Raw genomic sequence first — 20,059 nt, 5'->3', positions numbered from 1 at the left:
TTTCTAAACAATTTTTCCCATGATTAGAATAAATTGAATTCCACGATTTCATCAATACTGTATCCTAGGTCCTGCAAATAAAATTTTCTTCTGTACTGCTGCCAGCAAAAGAAATTTTGAGTGTTGGCCGTGAGTCGCAGAATACCAATCTCATATAATTAATTTTAAGTAATATTCTTTTCTCAAGATTCTGGAACTTATCATTTTATAGCAACGTAGAAAGTGAAATTTCCAAATCTTACAAAGAACTCGTCACAACTTAACTCTTCCATGTCCTCAGCTGAAACTGAATACCAATAAACCTCTCGTGATTGATCCACTTGCAGTAACTATATAACCAGTATTTAATTATATAGGTATATAGGTACTGTAGATCCACTGTATAAGAAGCTTGGACAACATAATTATTGAATAAACGGAAGAGCTCTTTTAAAAACTGTTAATTTGAGTCGTAATTTAGAAAATATCATCAAGCTTTCTCAGATCTTTAACTGAACCTCTTGCATTTCTGTGTTATTTTTATTCCAATGAATTATTCATTTGAATATTTTTATGATGAATAAAATGATTATTATCATACATTTATAATCAACCATACCTGTACTCTGATGATATATATAATGCTTTTCATTTTCAAGCCTTTGCCATGTTGCTTCCTTGATAAATCGTCAAAAGGTAAGAAAGTAAAGTATCCGCTTTGTTGAATGATAGACAAGAATAGCAATACCATTGCTAATAAACCACTGCCATTATAATGTGAACCTCACTACCTCACCTATATAGTTACCGGTAGCCTACCTTGGATTGATTGGATATTGGAGAAGCTCCAGGTATAAAAGTGAAAAAAATGTATTTACTTTTGAAGTATGGTGGTATAACCACCTATCATCATAGATAAATGGTGTTTCATAAAATTATTGAAGTTATAAATAATATAAAAGCGTAAGGTAGCCTACTCAGTAGGGGCACAAAAATATTGAAGTTCAAGGAAATGTTGAGACATAAAAAGACACAAGTACAAAATTCATTACAAGTTAGTATTCCACAGACTTACAAGACATCAATAATATTGTGTTTGATAATTATAGCTCAATACAATTTACATTATTTTGCATAACAAAATATTACGTTTGAAAAGTCCTGCCTGTTATTAAAGTTACAAGTGTCGCTATTGCTATTGGTGGAAAATTGCCGGTAGCGGATAACAGGTTCAGTAACGACTCAGTTCTCACAAGTTCTTCCTCTTCTGTGTAGTGAATAAGCAAAAGATAAGGTAGATGACTCATCCCAAATTTCAAACATCAAAATTAAGAAAGTTTCAATCATGTTAGTTTATAGGAGAGTCAAACGTTATAATATTAGTTCTATTCTGAGTTTTGAACCTTTTTTCTAATTTCAAACAATGGTAGGTACTGTATTTTTTCTCCTCACCTGGAGCTGCTACTAATAGCGTAACAGTGATTTGTAACTGTTTACAGTAATCAGTGACATCTCGTGATGCGAGATTCCGATCCGAGCCGACTGACAAGTGACAACACAAATTTATTATAGCCTTGTTTACCAAATTTTGTATAAACGTTTTCTCCAGCCTGAAAAATGGCTAAATTTTCTAGTCTTGACTACATAATCTTTATATCCGTATCTATTTTTACAATACAACATCATTCAGTTCAAGGTAATTTCTTAAATATTATACACTCAACTTTTTGTTGACATTTTTAGGTTATGTACCACTACAAAAATTTTGTTTTGCATTTTTACAATACATTTACATATTGTAAACCTTATTATGACTATTTTGTTTTTGTAGATATAAAAATTTAAAAACTAGTTATTCTAATTTGATGTAAGTAAATTAAGTTCTTGGATTCACGTAGAAATGAACAGCATTGTAATTAGATTTCTATAACATGCAATTATGAGTTTTCATGTACTATTTAGGCTATTATATTACTTTTTTATTTTTTGCTTTCGATTTACGTTTCTATGATTCATCCCCTGTCTGCGTGTCAGATATTCATTGGATGTTACTATAAGTTATTGAATGGAATAAGTTTATGTTACGGTAATTCTTTTATATCTTATTGATTTTATTTATTGCTAATTTCAATGATCTTCTGCAGCAAACTTCAAAACTTGAGTCCTCAACTGCAGTAGCTTGGTTCGAGACACTGATCTTCTGTTATTGTAATAAATTTACATGCCCTATTGTTGCGCAACATAGTATAGGCCTAATAGAAAAAAATACTGTTGAATCATTATCCACCTATGATAGTATAACGTTTTTGTTTAGCTGGCGTGTCAGATCGAACTGTGACGTGTGGTTCCCTAATAAAGCTGATGAACGGTCATCAGGGGGTCAGACTGCACTCACATGATGTGAAATATGGCACAGGGAGCGGTCAGCAGTCGGTCACTGGCTCCCAGGATGTCGATGATCTCAACTCCCATTGGATCGTCAAAGCTGAAACTGGTGCTTTCTGTCATAGAGGGTAAGTAATTATTTTCTTAGTGCATTTTATTTTATACAGCTTTTTAACGTAAATCAACTTGTCATTCGATTTTGATTTAGTTAAAGATAGATTTATGATTTATCATAAAATGATAGATAGGCATTGATACTTACTTGATACTTGAGATTCTCCCACTGGAAGCACATCAGCGCCATGGTCGTCAATATATTAAATATATATACAAATTTTGTATCCCTCATATTGCTTTATGTCGTCGATGGAGTGAGGTCCTTTTTCTCAAAGACCATACTAGGTTTCATCTATAGTTTTCATTCATGTTATTTCGGTATACATATCTGATCGTATTTTTTATTGTTGATTCTTGTTATTATTATATATCTTGCATCTTGAATTTTAAGATATACATTTTATTAAGAGAATATATTTTTTCATGATTCAATAATACATTTTACTTTTGAGATGAATATTTTGGTAGTTGAAAAATATTTTCCTACAAAGTCTGCCAACGGTTTGGCTGGCTTTAAAACGCAAACCTCACTGAAGCTTCAGATACCGTACCGTAAGTGCCTGGCTCCGTTTTCAGATGACTATTGCTCACATGATTTGAGATTCATGCACCTGCTCTTCTCATTGGACGGTTGACCACTTCAACAGCCGACTCCGGCGACTCCCCTTAATATCATTCATGAGTTTGAAAACTTTGATCCAGGATGCTAATTGTATTTTTTGATCAGATCATAAGTTCTGTTGATTAGCCTATATGCAAAGTATAAATTACTCAATAGTACTCTCCTTAACATTAAATCTAACATTATGTAATTAAGTGTTCCATAAGTGTTATTGTAATGATTGACTAATTAATTACTGAATGATTATAATTTACTCTCATTAATTTCGAGTCAATGAAAGAACCTTATTTGTTAACCTAGTCAAAAAATTGGAAGAAGAATTGGGGTACATAATTAAACAGAAAAAACTATGAGAAATGGAAATATTCACTATTGATGCTAACAGCTTTTGTAATCATATGTAGCCTATATTATGTGATTCTTGTCAATAATGTTCTTTTTCTTTTCTTTTTCAGAAACCCAATAAAATGCGGTAGTACAATACGCCTCCAGCATTTAGCCACGTCGAAAAATCTTCACTCACACCATTTCCATGCTCCTTTGACGAGACAGTATCAAGAAATCTCTGCTTATGGCAATTCAGGCGAGTTTTTCTTGTTATATTTGACTGATTGGAACATTATATAGTTAGATGTTTTCGTTAAGCAATCGTTAATATTCTAAAACAAATTTCTCTATAATCTGTCAGCATTCTCACCAATAGTAATAAATGCTTTACATTTAAACAATGCTGACAGTTTGTAGTGATTGTTGCAATAGTTGTAGAGAACCCAAAATAGAAGTTTTGTGATTATGAGTTGATGACTATCATATTATTTATTATTATATATTTATATATCATTTATTTTCTTAAATAATACCTTCCAATTAATAATTTCTCTACTAATATATTATTTATCATTTTTTTGACAGGTGAAGGAGATACGGGTGATCATTGGATAGTGATGTGCGAGCGCGACAATTACTGGCAGAGGGACCACGATGTCATGTTCAAGCATGTTGATACCGGAGTGTAAGCCAATTTTCATTTTAAATAAAAAATAATAACTTTACCCAATACAAAGTAGATCTGTAGATCATCATCAACTCTAGTTTGCTGCTTACTCATCCTAGTCTTGAAAAACTAAACTCAAGTCCTTGGGTTTTTTATTGACATTGAATTTAATACTGGAAAAAATAGAGATTTAACATCAAGCTACCCTTTTTATACTTAATAAAATAATATATTTTTAGTAATAATTGTTTTATGTAACTTAATAAAAATATATAAAGGACATCTTAGTGATGCTATTGTAACCGCCCCAGATGGGGTAGAAGAGAGATCTCTAAATACTAAAGGGCGAGTCATGGGACTAGTTAAAACACAAACTTTTGCTTTCTATTCAACTTGTAAATTTTATTGACGGAACTATACAATTTTGATAACAGAGAATCTGTAACATTTCATTGCACATTCTAAAATTATGAAAACTGTATAAGATTTTGCTAACTGGCTACGAATATCAACTGTTCAGGAAGGTAGCGTGGACTTGGCTCATTTTACTATTACATTATAATTGGGGACTCGGTCAATATGGGTTATAAACATGAGCTAGAAAATACGATGGCACTATCTTTCAAACTATTAATCCCATCACGACTGAAACTTTGCACTACACTACGATTTTGATTTGTTTTTACTGGCATTCCTAATAAACAATTAAATATACATTTACAATTCAAAATAATTAAAAAACTCCACGTCATCGGACGAATCAAACATTCTGCAAAGTTTTTACACTTATGTTTCACCACATGTAACACGATCAATTTGGGCCTTTGAGGCCCGAGGCTACCTCTAAATTTTGATTTGATTCCAACCGATTCGCGGCTTGTTTGGAACTGATTTCTTTTCAAAGCCTTTCAGTATTTCATTTACTACAAATTCAATCGCCATCACTGTGGAATGCTTTGGTCTAAACCCATATTGATGGCAATACAATAAACCCTTACATGTAAAATACTCATAAAGCTGAATCAATACACACATTTCAATGATTTTGCTTACAATAGGAACTATGGCAATGGGTCTATAGCACTCTGGTTTTCTGTGGTCCCCCTTTTTAAAAACAGGGATTATCTTTGTCAATTTCAGAGCGTCTGGGAAAACCCCAGTTACAAAAATCAGGTTTATTAAATGAGTAAGAGGAAGCAGTATTGCATCAATAATGTGCTTGATAACATAATTAGATAGATCATACACATTTTATCATACATATTACCATAGGTAAGGAAAGTATTGCTTTCCGAAAAAAATTAAAGTACCCCAATTTCCAAATTTCTATACGTTTCAAGGTCCCCTGAGTCCAAAAAGTGGTTTTTGGGTATTGGTCTGTATGTGTGTGTGTGTGTGTGTGTGTGTGTGTGTGTGTGTGTGTGTGTGTGTATGTGACGCGTGCGCGTCTGTGTACACGATATCTCATCTCCCAATTAACGGAATGACTTGAAATTTGGAACTTAAGGTCATTACTCTATAAGGATCCGACACGAACTATCTCGATAAAATAAATGCAATTCAAGATGGCGCCTAAAATGGCGAAAATGTTGTTAAAAACAGGGTTTTTCGCGATTTTCTCAAAAACGGCTCCAACGATTTTTATCAAATTTATACCTAAAAAAGTTATTGATAAGCTCTATCAACAGCCACAAATCCCATATCTGTAAAAATTTCAGAAGCTCTGCCCCATCTATGCAAAGTTTAATTTTATATTCTCAATTATCAGGCTTCAGATACAATTTAAACGAAAAAATTCAAGTGGAGAAGATTGAGCATGAAAATCAACAATTAATGTTCAGTAATTTTTGATTTTTTAAAAATTAAAAAATTATACAGTAATAATAATAAAAATTGTTCAGTAATTTTTACCTAAAATTGAAAATAAGCTCAAAGTTCGAGAAAATAAGATTATTCAATTATAAACTGTTGGCAACTGTTAATTCTATTAAATGATTCACTATGAAGAGATAGCAGACTTCGTGTGTCTGCAGCGTTATTGTCCTGTCACCAGCTGGCTTCGATCCTTGAATAGTAGACTTGAGATGCGCGTGAACACTATCGTCAGTTGATCAATTTTCATAATGTCAAGGAAAGCTGCGTGAGTGCGTCACACCAGACTTTTTCTTATAGGCTTTCAATGTTATTTTTTATATCCTGAGAAAGGACGAAGGAGTCGGTAAATTGTGTTGTATAACGAACTTTATCTGTAAAAAGGGTCGAAGAGTATGTGTTCAATATTTGAAGCTGTTTGATCAAGTCTTTCAAAAGTTATTATCGAACATACACACGGACGGACTTTGGCCTTGAGTCAAAAGTACGAGCTTGCTAGCGCTCGTTCAAATATACAGATTATACATTGTATAATATTGTATATATATCATTTTTTTATCTGTGAAATAACATCAGAGTACCCTTTTTTGAAAAGTTTTTAATATAAAATAACATTAAAAACACAAATTAAAACTATATTATTATTTATTATTAAAACTATATTATATTACTGTTATTTTATATTGTAAACTTTTCAAAAAAGGGTACCATGATGTTATTTTATAAATAAAAAAATAAGTAGCCTTGAATACATACATTACAACACATACATTTTAAGATGTATATATTTAATCTATTACAAAAGTATGATTTATTTATTAGGATTTGATGGTTTGTGTTTGTTGCAGGTACTTGGCGGTAACGGGTCAAACATATGGTAGGCCGATTATTGGACAAAATGAGATAGTTGGAGTGGAGTCCCCTCACGGTAGAGAAACGCAATGGGCGGCCAAGGAAGGCGTGTACTTCCATACCAGCGACTTCGATCCAAAGAAGCACTTGCATGCACACACCGAGCTGTGAGAATTACCGAGACTCTACATTGTTTCATGTCAGATGAATGTGATACATAGTTTTGTAAGGAACGCCGTCGTATGGATTGCTCAGTGTTTCGGAATTGAAGATGATGTTTACTTTAAACATTTCTTGAAACATTCAGATATGGAACTTTATTCGAAAATGCCGGCATTGTTATTCTTTAAACTCATATGTAAGAAGCCGCATCTACTGAAAAGCAGGTTCTTCAAAATGTTTTGAACACGTATCTCTGTGTTGTTTAGGATGTGGAATTTTGACATTGAGGTCATTTGCAATAAATATCACTGAGTGGCTGATAATCATAGTGTTTCAATGAAATAATGTATGCTCTAATGTTTTACAGCACATTGCATTATTGTATTGCATTATCTAGGTTTTCATTATATACCTTTATCGTAACTTTTCCTGTGTTTATTAAATGACCATCCCACATTTAGTTTACATTGACCTCTAAGCTAATAGACTATTATAAATAGTTTACTTTCAGTGAAATAACTAGTGAAGAATTCAAAGCAAAATTCCAATCATATAAGTCGTTTAAGATTGGTATTAAAACTGGAGATAAGAGCAAAATCATTAAATCTGAGTTTTGGCCCAATGGTGTTCCGGTTAGTGAATTTCTGTTCTATAAAAGAACCCATTCCAACTCAGTTTTTTTTAGGCAGGAAGAGAAAGTGATCTGTGGCTATCTTAGCTACCCACTCTATCTTAGGCTACTCCAAATATTCAAATACACTGACAATTAAAACCAAAGATGAGCTGAAAATCTGGTTTTTGAATTTACAATGTCTAGTTAGCATCATTGAACCTCTGTTTAGAAGAGGTTATCTCAGACTTGCTATGCATTTGTGAGAATTGGTTGAAATTTGATGAAGTTGAGTATTACCAAAATATTGGAAATTTGACTATGGTGAGTGTCTACTATAGAAACTCATTGTTTTCTGGTGGTACCGCAGGTTGGAAGCTAAACCAATTGACCTATACATTTTTCGTACTGACTATTATTGAATCGTTAGAAGTCTTATATCAACAGAGCTCAGAGTTGTCTTGTTGCCGATATAAGCTGTTTTTAGTTTCCTTGCCCTATTACCATAGGTAAGAAATGTATTGCTTTCCGAAAAAAATTAAGGTACTCCAATTTTTAAATTTCTATACGTTTCAAGGTCCCCTGAGTCCAAAAAAGTGGTTGTTGGGTATTGGTCTCTCTAGTGTGTGTGTGTGTGTGTATGTGTATATATGTCTGTGTACACGATATCTTATATCCCAATTAACGGAATAACTTGAAATTTGGAACTTGAGGTCCTTACAATATAAGGATCCGACACGAACAATTTCGATCAAATGCGATTCAAGATGGCGGCTAAAATAGAGAAAATGTTGTCAAAAACTGGGTTTTTCGTGATTTTCTCAAAAACGGCTCCAACGATTTTGATTAAATTTATACCTAAAATAGTCATTGATAAGCTCCATAAACTGTCACAAGTCCCATATCTGTAAAAATTTCGGGAGCTCCGCCCCATCTATGCAAAGTTTGATTTTAGATTCCCAATTATCAGGCTTCAGATACAATAAAAAAATATCAGGCTTCAGATACAATACAAAAAATTTTGTGTGGAAAAGATTGAGCATGAAAATCTTTACAATTAATGTTCAGTAAAATTTTCACCTAAAATTGAAAATAAGATCAAAATTCGAGAAAATGTGAATATCCAATTGCAAACTGTTGGCATCTGTTGATTCTATTAAATGATTCAATATGAAGAGATAGCAGACCTCGTATCTCTCCAGCGTTATTTTCCTGTCACCAGCTGGCTAAGATCTTTGTTTATAAGTAGACTTGAGATGCGAGTGAACACTAGCGTCAGGTGATCAATTTTCATAACGGCAAGGAAAGTTGTGTGAGTGCGCCACAACAGATTTTTTTATATAAGTTGGAGAAATGTCGTAGCTTTATTAGCCAGTTCCAGTGATGTATAATAATGTGTTGAGATTATAATATCCACCTAGAAGAATATAGTGTCAATCGCTTTTAGCATTTTTTTGAAATCCTTAGGGATTTTTATTGGCAGTCGAGCTACAACACAGAGAGATGCCTGTCTTGATACAATTGCTACTACCTTGGACTCATGAGACTACAGCACAGATGTGGTGGATACTGTTGTAACCATCCATTATGCTCTTGTTTTCTGGCCTGTGTAAAATCAGTGAAGGATGTCCCAGATTGGCTGACAAAATAGAATTTTACTCATAGGAAAATTGATGATCCAACATTCCAATTTTTGCTGGAGCATTGCAAAGACTCAATTTGATTTATCCAGGCAGCAATGAACCTGAGGTGACATTTGGTCAGTTTTTCAACAAATTTATCCGTTTTTATGCTTTTTTCCCATCAAGATCGAGACCTCTATGTATTGAGGGAAGAACATTACGGTTTGCTGATCGACACTACTTCAGTTGTTCAGGATAAAAATTCTCAATTGGCTATTCGATATCAGGTCAGCCCAAGTAGCTGGATTAGAGTGACATTCTGTGTGTGAACGAGGCCTAGACACAAAATGTTCCATTCACCTAGAAGAGTTGTCCACCTTCCTTTGGTGAGCCCAAAGTTAAGCTTCTTGGATTCATGGTAGATTCCTCTCTGTCATGGAATCATCATATTTTTATGGTTTGTGATCGACTCTCCAATGTCACCTACCTAATGCAAAAGTTAAGAAACATTGTTGACCGAGCGAAGTGAGAGCTAAGATTCAAGTCGACGGTTTTACATTTCTCTTTATGTTAAAATGTTCATATGTTGCGCATTTATGGCGAAACGCAGCAATAGATTTTCATGAAATTTGACAGGTATGTTCCTTTTTAAATTACGCGTCGACTTATATACAAGGTTTTTGGAAATTTTGAATTTCAAGGATAATATAAAAGGAAAAGGAGCCTCCTTTATACGCCAATATTAGAGTAAAAATCAGACTATAGAATTATTCATCATAAATCAGCTGTCGAGTGGATTATAAATAGCATGCCATGACGCATGCAATTCAATACCTGAATGTAACTTGGTAAAAATCAGCTGCTGTGTGGACTATTAATTGCCTCATTGAATATAGTTTTTATGCACTATTAAATGAACTATTGATTACATGCAATAACGCATGCAATTAATAACTAAAATAACATAGTATTGTCTCTGGACCTTTCTCTGGTAGAAAGATTTACCAAGTACGACCAATTCGGTTGCGGGAAATATTAACGATAAAAAAGTTTAAACGAAGTTTGAAATTATTTCTAAAGGAGGAATGCTTTTATAGTCTGAAGGACTATTTTGATTACTGTAATAGAGTCAAAGACAAATAGTAATTATATACTAGATATAAATATAATGAAAAATTAATGGTGTCTCGCTTTTGCTAGCACTTTGACTTGTCTGACGCCGTTGAGGCCAACCAGACGTAATATATATATATATATATATATCTATCAGGCTATCTATCTATCTATCTATCTCTGATTTGAACTCGGGCTGTCCTGTTGCCTGTATGTCTTGAAGGAGATTAGCTTTTGATGTTTACATTTTTGATACACCAACCCCAACAGCCATTAGCCGTTTTCTCACCGATATCTCGCCGACACGACATACAGACAGGATTTACTCTGATGGACAGTATAAGAGGAGGCTGTGGTTTATAACTGCGTGAGGTCTACTGTTCACAGAACTACTATGGTTACTGCATAATAATGCCCTCTTCCATAGTCATATCAATTATGGAATAATTGTAATGTACTTAGGCGTCATGCAAGCAGTTGATTATTCTTTAAAAAAAGTTGTGCGCATTATGATATCTTATCCACCCCCGGGAACATTGCCTGCCGCTTTTTCACAAGATTGGGGATGCTTACTGTCTTCAGCCAATACTTATTCAGCACCCTGATGCTTTTGAAGGATCGGATTCATACACTGCAAGCTAGAAGCCAATTTCATGATCACAAAACCAGGAGGCAAGATGACATCTATGTACCATACTCAAGACTGACCAAATCACACCGCTACCCCATCCGCACACAGAAAATATTCAATAGACTTTCTTAATATATTCGTTAATTAGAAGAAATCATTCAAAAAAGTGATGCAAGATGAACTGCTTAGCCACCCTCACTACTCATCGGGTGAGGAGGAGATCACAAGTTTCGTCCAACTACTTGACATGCCATCTTTAATAAGCGTAATCTGTGTGGACTTGGGTGTTTTCAACTTTTCTTTGACGAAATCCATTCAGTGCAAGCTGGCCATGAATTAATAAACAATTGAATATTGATTATTTTGTATGACAGCGCTTAAGAGAACCATATGCAGTCTGCCTATGAATCAAGTGAAAGAAGGGCAAGCAAGATCTAGAATTGCTTGTCTAGACGTAGAGAAAATACGAGTATAAGAGGCATATTGACTATTTACGGGCGTCTTAGGCGTGCTGAATTTTTCAGTTCGCTAACAGGATGTCTTTTATGTGGTAACTAGGCTAAATGAGCGAAATTCACTCTCCCCTCAAGAAACTATGCATAATGAAGACGCGCTTATAGTTGGGGTCGTAAAAAAAGCGCTTTTAATATTGTTGAAAGCTCCTTCCATTTGGGTTCTAAGAAACAACCAGTTTCGGATGCTTGAAAATGAACTTGAAAATGGAGTAAGCATCTAAAACTGGTTGTTTATTATTCTGTTATTATTGTAAACGGAAGGGAGTTTCTCCTCTTCTGTAATATTTGCTATAGTAAACTTCTATTTGAATCCTAGATTGGTTGGCAGCTTTTAGTGGATTCATTCATTCAAATGCAGATCCACCTCCTATTCTAGCAACTATATTAACTACAAGCCATGAACTTCAATGAAAAAATGCTTTTAAAATTCAACCCAAGTTTATTGAACTCTAAAACAAACGAATTAATTAAAGTCATGTCATATCTTAAACAACGTTTATTTAGGACACAATTGTAAATTAAATTCTTAATTTCTACTCTTGAGAACTTGTCAACTTACTGCAACTAAATTCGGGCCTCGGTCATTCTATGTAACTAAATTTTGAGTTACAATAGTTCCCGAGATATTCCCTCTTGAAGGTGTGTAATTGTTAAAATAACAGGTCTTTATTCAATGTTTTGCTCTTTCAGGGCTTAAAACTCTCCAACAATGCATTGTAAAAATGATTACTCATCGTAGGTTTGTACAGCATTAAATTCACTTTGAAATAATGTATTATTTCACTATTCCAAGTTCTCCTTTCATTGTTATAGCAGCTTCAATGTAGGGGGTAGAATTTTCATAAAAACAAACAAATAAATCTGGCATTTCAACTTAAATCTTCAACCTGTTATCTCCATTATTAATTCCCTAATTCTAACCGCACTTCGTGTATAGCTATATAAATTTTTAATTTTCTCTGTGCTAAAATTTGACAATAGTAGGTACCATTATTGGTCTTCGACATTGGCTACATTTTGAATATATTTGTAAGTACGGTACCTATATTGCCTCCTTGCGTCTGCATACATAAGTGTGACACTGTTTCGTCTTCTCGCAAATTACAGATTGGACACAATTTAGTGCAGTCTATCAAAATACCTTTATTGTTAACAAAAAATAAATACATCGAAAGTGTGGAAGCTAAACGTAATTGAGTTACACATCTGACCCAGGTACTATACAGACTGTTTGAACCAGAAGTTGCTCGCCTAGAGTTAAGTCAGGGTTCAACGTTCTATATGCCGGGCATGAGACCGATTCTAATAATGACAATTATTATTAGATCAAATTCAATGGGATTAATTGAGTGACAGCTGTGTACAGTCAGTGGCAAAATGGAGAGACTTGGCAACGTTTTTCTCTCATCTTTCTTCTCTGCTATTATAACGTGGACCTCACTATTATAAAATAATATCGATAATTGATCGCGAATGCGCATGTGCATAAATTCCTAGAGTGAGAAAGTTTAGCAGACGAATTGCCAAGAACTACTCACCATCAGCTGATTATTTCATCTGTCTGGCTACTGTTTGTTGGTTTTGGTTGGTCTCTCTCTACTTGTCTTTTAATGATGTTAACTCTTGTTTAAATTGATAAAATTTAAAGAGTAAAATAATTTATAAACTTTACTAGTTAAGATTTGAATGATGTACTTGTTCAACATTTTACCTACATAGTCTTTTAAACCCGGCTCAGTGACAGACAAGAGTTTTCTAAAATCCTTTCATTCTCCTTGGTTAAAATAGTCTGCTTATGTCAAATTTAAAATATTTTGATTTCTGAAATAGGCCTACCTGTATTTAAGAAATTTTGTTTTTATAAGTTATTTTAGGGTTATGATATAATGGAAAATGCTGAGAGCGTTAAAGATCAAGAAAGAAGAGCTTTTGATGTTGCATTTGAAACCGATTTTATAAAAAGTAAGTATATTCTACCTACTGCCAAATTAATTTTCTACAGCTAAAATGTTTCAAAATAAACCTTTGGAACATCAACTAGTTTGTACTTAGAACTATTATGCTTTATTGCTCTAGTATAATTAGTATGAACAGTTGATTGTTTACTTTGAAGTTGAATAGGCCACTTGAAGTCTTTGTCAACTACTGAGGTCTCCAAAAAGGCAGTGTCAAAAAAAACTTCTGTCACATACAACTAGTAGTTCTGTGAACAGTAGACCTCACTCAGTATTCTTATCCACAAGTACCTGATGTTAACAAACTCAGTTCACGTTTGAATTTGTATTCCATATTATGATATAATTCATCCAGTTCCGTGATAATCTTTCTATCTAATGAAAATTAATTTTTTACAATAAAAAATATTATAATTTCTCCAGAATTACTTAGTTTATCACCTATCAAATTAGTTTTTTCGAATGTGAGAATATTGATACTGCCGATTGGCACGCATAAAAATACCATGACGGCAAAACAAAATATTGAAACCAAAGACCTTAAAGCTGCGATTAGACCAAAGTTATTAACAAAATGTTAATAACTCAATCCTTATAGATTATATTAGATTGAACAGAACTTATCATACACATGGTGAACATGTGTGTTTGTTAACTTCCGTTCAATCTGATAGATTCTATAAGGATTAAGTTATTAACAAAATGTTGGTGTAAACCCAGCATAAAAATGCATACCTCTATAAGGTCTTTGATTGAAACTAAAGACCTTATACAAATACAGTAATCGACTGGCTTCTCCACACATCTGTGTAATCACTTGTCAGCTGATTTATGATGAATAATTGTATTGTCTGATTTTTACTCTAATATTGGCGTATGAAGGAGGCTCCTTTTTCCTTTTATATTATCCTTGGTTGCAAAATTTTGAAAAACCTTGTATATACGTCGACGCGCAATTTAAAAAGGAACATACCTGTCAAATTTCATGAAAATCAATTACCGCGTTTTGCCGTAAATGCGCAACATATAAACATTCAAACATTAAGAGAAATGCCAAACCATCGACTTGAATCTTAGACCTCACTTCGCTCGGTCAATGATGAAAACTGCATGGCTATTCATGTTGTGGAGGTGCTGGATCTGCGAAAAAAGGACTCCTCCCTCAATTTCCCCAATGAGTAGAGTGGTCTTTCAATGAGTTTGTTCTTTACAATTGCATAGAACCTGCAGTTTGGTTTGCCTTGTATCTCATTGGGAATACTGTTGAAGAATTTTACAGACCGTTCTCTCACCAGTTCAATTGTGGTGCTTCTGGATAACAATGTGGTGTCATCTGCAAAGAGTACTGCACCCTGCCTGCTTCTTAAGTCGTTTAGTATTTAATTAATATAAATAGGTCCATAAAAGGGATCACTAAAGTGAAGCCCACTGGGACACGTCAAAAAAGTAAAAGAAAAACAACTGTCCTTAGGCAGAAATCAAATAAGAAAATAGGCACTCACCACACTGCTCTCCAACACAAAGAACTCACGTAGTGAGTACAGAGGGTGATCCGTCAGCAGGCTCCTCAGAGCCCCCCGAAACCGCACAGCAGGCAGATCCCTGGCCAACAGAAGCAGCCTGTTATAGAGGCTGATAGACATATGAGCCTGACCAGTCCGAGCTCTGCTCAGCATCTGGTAGGGTAAATCCAGCCTGAGTCTACCCCTAGTCCCATACGGGTGGAAGCATGTGTTCTGCAAAGGGTATGAAGAACATAGAGGAAGAAGACGGTGAGGATCCTCTCTTTGATAAAGAGCGGGTGACAGTGGGCTAATCTACCAGCCCCACAAATAATCCTCAGGGCCCTCTTCTGGAGACTAAGGACTCGGGCGACATCTGTGGCTCCACCCCAGAGGGGGAGGCCATATAAAATCACGCTTTGAAAAAATCCAAAATAGCTCATTTTAAAATAATGAGATGGCACACTGTATTTAAGACCTCTCAGCAGGAAAACCACTCTGCTTTACCTGGCGCAGACTGTCTCAATGTGCTCGCCCCATGAAAGCTTTCTGTCAAGGGTAAACCCTAACAGTTTGTCGGGGGCAAAATTGTACTCATTCCCATTTCTGAGACTGAACACAATAAACTGTGTTTTGTCTTCATTGAGGAGGAAGCGATTGGCAGAGAACCAGTCCGACGCAAACGCCCCAGTCTCCACCATAGCTGCCCTCAGCCCTCCCATCTCGCGACCAGCATTGAAGAAGGTGGTGTCGTCCGCATAACAGACAACACACCTGCCATCCACCTGAGCTATGTCTTTAACTGAAATCAAAAACAAGAGAGGCCCCAGGACAGAGCCCTGAGACACTCCACAGTCAACACAATCCCTGATCTCAGAGAGAAGTCCATTAGCCAGCACCGCCTGTCTGCAACCCCCCAGTAGGTCTGAATCAGTTTGGGAGGAGACGGTCCCACACCATATTTTGGAAAGCAGGAAATCTACTGCATCAGTGGTGGATCTATTTTTCCTGAAACCAAACTGGGTGGTCGCAAACAGAACGCACTGGTCACAATAAGCAAGGAGTTGCTCAGCAATAAGGATTTCAAAAATCAACAGGCAGGATGGAGATAGGCCTATAATTAGTAGGATCATGCCTATCACCCTTCTTAAAGACAGGCACCGTCTTAGAAATTTCAAGTTTAGAAGGAAATACAGACTGCTGGGAACACAGATTGATACAAGCAGTCAGGGGAGCAACAATAAGAGCTAATACACCCTTAATAGTAGCACTGGTCATACCATAAATGTCTCTACTAACCGAGTTGCTCAAATAGTTCACAACTCGAGTGACATCATCACAAGTAATATGGCGCCAGGTCAAAAGCCGAAGAGCAGGGGGCCGAACCGAAGCCGAGAGCAGATCCGCCGCCACCACAGGGGAAGCTCGGATCCCCGCGCAAAGAAGAGAAGTAATGAGAAAAAAATGAAGGGAGAAATGGGGGGAAGGAAGAAAACAGAAGAATAGGTACTGAAAATAAAGGTAAGCGAGTCCACTGAAAAATGAAAAAACCAATGAAAAAACAATGCTGGAGCGGGTCATATATCTAAATGGAAGAAGAAATTACTGTATGTCCAGTTTTTTATATCCAGTTTAATTTTTCCGCTGATCTTATTGTCCATGAGAAAGTGATTTGGAATGAGGTTTATTATTTTAGTACCTATGTAAATTAATTGCCTCCTTATACATTCAATATTAGTGTTATAGGTTACATATTTGTTAGCAGTGGCCCTTAGATTATAATAATTAAGAGTAGAGTTTATTGTGAGAGGAAAATCTGATCTATATTTATCAAGTACTTAATTACGGTTTTTATGTATAATTTACGTATAGTCATGACCTCAAATCACTAAAACCATATCCGTTGGATAGAGCCTGGATTTGCTTAATATAGTTTTAATTATCAGTTTTTGTGCTACAAATAATTCAGCAATATGACAGTTGAAACAGCCTCCCCAAACAACTATGCCATACTGCAGAATTGACTCGACTAGAGCATGATACATCATTTTCAGGTGGCTCTTATTAAGAATTCTGTTAACTTGGTAAAATTTAAAAGATAAATATCTAATTTTTCTACATATGTATTTGATATGAACATCCCATTTAAGGTTTTCATCAATTATAATTTCCAAATACTTAGTATTATTGACTTTTTAATGGTGGGACAATCACAATTACCCAAGTTTAAATTGCACTGAGAATGGAGTCTCAAATCTTGATTCTCGTTAGGCTGTCCTACTCTATTTGCAGAGAAAGTTATGTAAGTACAGTACCTTGAGGAAGACCATAAGAAGTTAAGTTAGTTACATTAGATTGATCATTTATGGTTAGGGACTGGGTTCTATTACTCAGATAGCTTTTGAACAATTTAAGCGAGACTCCTCTGAAACCATAGGACTTCAGTTTATTGAACAAAGTATTATGAGGTATTGTATCAAAAGCTTTGCGTGTATCCAGGAAGACCGCAATAGTTTTTTATGGAGTTTATTTTATCAGATAAAGTATTGATGAATTTTATTAGAGCGTCAGATGTACTTTTACCATTTTGGAAACCGAATTGGTTCTTGTTGATTATATTGTTAAGATTCAGAAAATAAAAAACTCTTGACTTTATTAGTTTCTCCATTATTTTAGCAAGGCTGCTGATAAGGCTAATCGGTCTATAATTACAGGGATTAGTCGGGTCACCTTGTTTGAATAGAGGTTTTATTTTGGCTGATTTGAGGTGCTCGGGAAAATATCCCTCCTCAAAGCATCTATTAAAAATGAAAGCGAGAGGTTGAGATATAAAATTGGCTATTTTCTTCAGCGTAATATTACCTAGACCATCAATACCAGGACTGCAGTTGTTCTTTAGATTTTTAATAATTGCCTCATCTTCAACTGGGCACGTTGGTCTCATAAAAAACGTGTTATCGATCTGTATTGCAGGAAATCGATCACCAGTATTATCAGGAATATTGATAGTTTGAGCTTGTAATTTACCCACATTTGTGAAATAATTGTTGAGGGAGTGAGCATCAAGTTCAGTACTCTTTTCCTTGATACTGGCCTCACCTATAACTTCGTTTATGCACTTCCGCAACTTCATGCTGTTGTTATTACAATTTTCAATTTTCCCTTTATAGTAGACTTCCTTTGCATGATTTATGATCTTATTCAAACCATTACGATAAGCCTTATATTCATTCTTTAAGATATGTTATTAGGATCTCTTCTGAGTCTAGAATGCATTTTGTCCCGCGTGATTATTGATCTTATGATGCCTTCAGATATCCAGGGTTTCAGGGGACGAAGTCTGTTAGGTATCACTTTTACCTTCTTGCATTGATTGATGAGACTGGTCAAACGATCGACAAATTTATCCATGATAGTGCCAATGCTTCCATTCACGGTATAGACTTCTTCCCAATCTTCATTCCTTATGCGTTCCAATAGTGCATGATAGTTGGTTCTAGTTAATGTGTTTATCAATACGTTTCTATTATCCTTATTGATAGGAACCTTCACCAAGTTCAGTACAACCGCGTAGTGGTCAGTTATGGTTGTCCTAAATATAGCTCCTTTAATGGACATAGAATGGTTGCCTGAATTTTTATAAAAAAATGTGGTCAATGCAAGAATTTGTTGTGGTTGTTACTCTGGTATCACCAGTTATGTAAGACTTATAGCCATTACTATTGAAAATATGCAGATAATCTTGAACAGGAACACTAGTTGAATGTGTATTTATATTCATGTCTCCCGCCACACATACATTTATTCCATTAAGAACTTTACTGATTTCATTACTCAGACTATTAAGAAAATTATCAATATTTTGATAACTTGGTGATCTATAAACCCCAATCACCTTCACAATAAAATCATCAATTCTTAAGTCAGCACTAACTACATTGGCATCAGTAATATCGAGTGAAACTTCATTGAATCTTATGCAATCTTTTATGTACATGCATAATCCTTCACATTTATTCTGTTTAAGGTACTTATTTATTGCCGTATATCCAGGAATGTTGAAAATGAACGGCATATCTGCAGTCAACCAGGTCTCAGTTAATATTATAATGTGAATATCAGTTTTCAATTCATTGAGGCAGCAAATAAACTGATCGAAATTAGCATTCAAACTACGTATATTCATAGACATAATATTGAAACACTCAGCATCTTTATTTCTGTCCTCGTGAAAGTGATACTTCAAATAATCGTCGATTACATCTGTTTCATTTTCTGTTTCTAAAATATTAAGAACTTCTTCAGTGTCACTCATAACTTATATAGTAGCTACTATAATAGTAGCACTGGTCATACCATAAATGTCTCTACTAACCGAGTTGCTCAAATAGTTCACAACTCGAGTGACATCATCACAAGTAATATGGCGCCAGGTCAAAAGCCGAAGAGCAGGGGGCCGAACCGAAGCCGAGAGCAGATCCGCCGCCACCACAGGGGAAGCTCGGATCCCCTCGCAGATCCCGCGAATTGAGCTGAACGCGTCGTGAAGATCATCCGCAGATACCGGAACAGCACCAGGAGCTGGCACACCTGCAGCTGCCCTGATGATACCCCAGGCAGCTTTGCACCTATTGGGTGCCCGGTCAATCAGCTCAGAGTTGTAGCGCATCCTGGCCGCACGAACAGCCCGCTGGTATGATCTCCTAAGTCCCATGTAGGTCCGTTTAGAGGACAGAAGTCGATCAGCCCGAAACCGCTCATACACCATAAGAACCAGGTCTCTCAGGTCAAGAAGGTTGTCCGTAATTCACAGTGCACCACGTTTACCAGGCCTTCCAGAGAGGAAACGTTTTAGTGGAAAGCAGTTGTTGAAGCCAGTCAGGAGTCTATCAAAAAACGCCGTGAAATTGAGCTGTGCATCAGGATGATCCTTCAGAAAGCTTCAGTCAATCAGGGTCAGATAACGCAGAAAACGCTCGCGTCCACCCTGTGTGATGGGTTGCACCCAAGTGAATCGATCACCCTGCAGGTATAGAGGCAGGGTTGGTGGAATTTGGCACTTCCACATTGCACTGAGGAGAGGATTTACAATTGAACAACTAATATTATTGCCAATATTCAGACTTGT

General features: G+C 35.5%; 2 protein-coding genes across 3 annotated transcripts in view; both read left to right on the top strand.

The window, feature by feature from the left end:
- The first annotated feature begins 1,168 nt into the window (after window positions 1-1,168).
- On the top strand, window positions 1,169-7,605 carry LOC111053920 (stromal cell-derived factor 2). The gene is made up of 5 exons (XM_022340860.2): window positions 1,169-1,675; window positions 2,294-2,492; window positions 3,559-3,686; window positions 4,016-4,115; window positions 6,818-7,605. Exons 1-5 carry the CDS (start codon window positions 1,597-1,599, stop codon window positions 6,990-6,992), a joined length of 681 nt encoding a protein of 226 aa, XP_022196552.2. The 5' UTR covers window positions 1,169-1,596; the 3' UTR covers window positions 6,993-7,605.
- Window positions 7,606-13,010: 5,405 nt separating this feature from the next.
- LOC111053921 (E3 ubiquitin-protein ligase RNF123) overlaps window positions 13,011-20,059 on the top strand; it is a 75,889-nt gene continuing 68,840 nt past the window's right edge. Inside the window, exon 1 of one of the 2 annotated variants that reach the window (XM_039421190.1) lies at window positions 13,011-13,436. In XM_039421190.1, coding sequence (XP_039277124.1) covers window positions 13,361-13,436 — 76 coding nt within the window. In that variant the 5' untranslated portion in view covers window positions 13,011-13,360. The remainder of the gene's footprint in view (window positions 13,437-20,059) is intronic. The other variant, XM_022340861.2, reaches the window with a different exon arrangement.

Source organism: Nilaparvata lugens, chromosome 2 (assembly GCF_014356525.2).
Source record: "Nilaparvata lugens isolate BPH chromosome 2, ASM1435652v1, whole genome shotgun sequence".
NCBI lineage: Eukaryota > Metazoa > Arthropoda > Insecta > Hemiptera > Delphacidae > Nilaparvata > Nilaparvata lugens.
The sequence above is the reverse complement of the archived record's forward strand: the minus strand, read 5'-3'. Positions and strand labels throughout refer to the sequence as shown.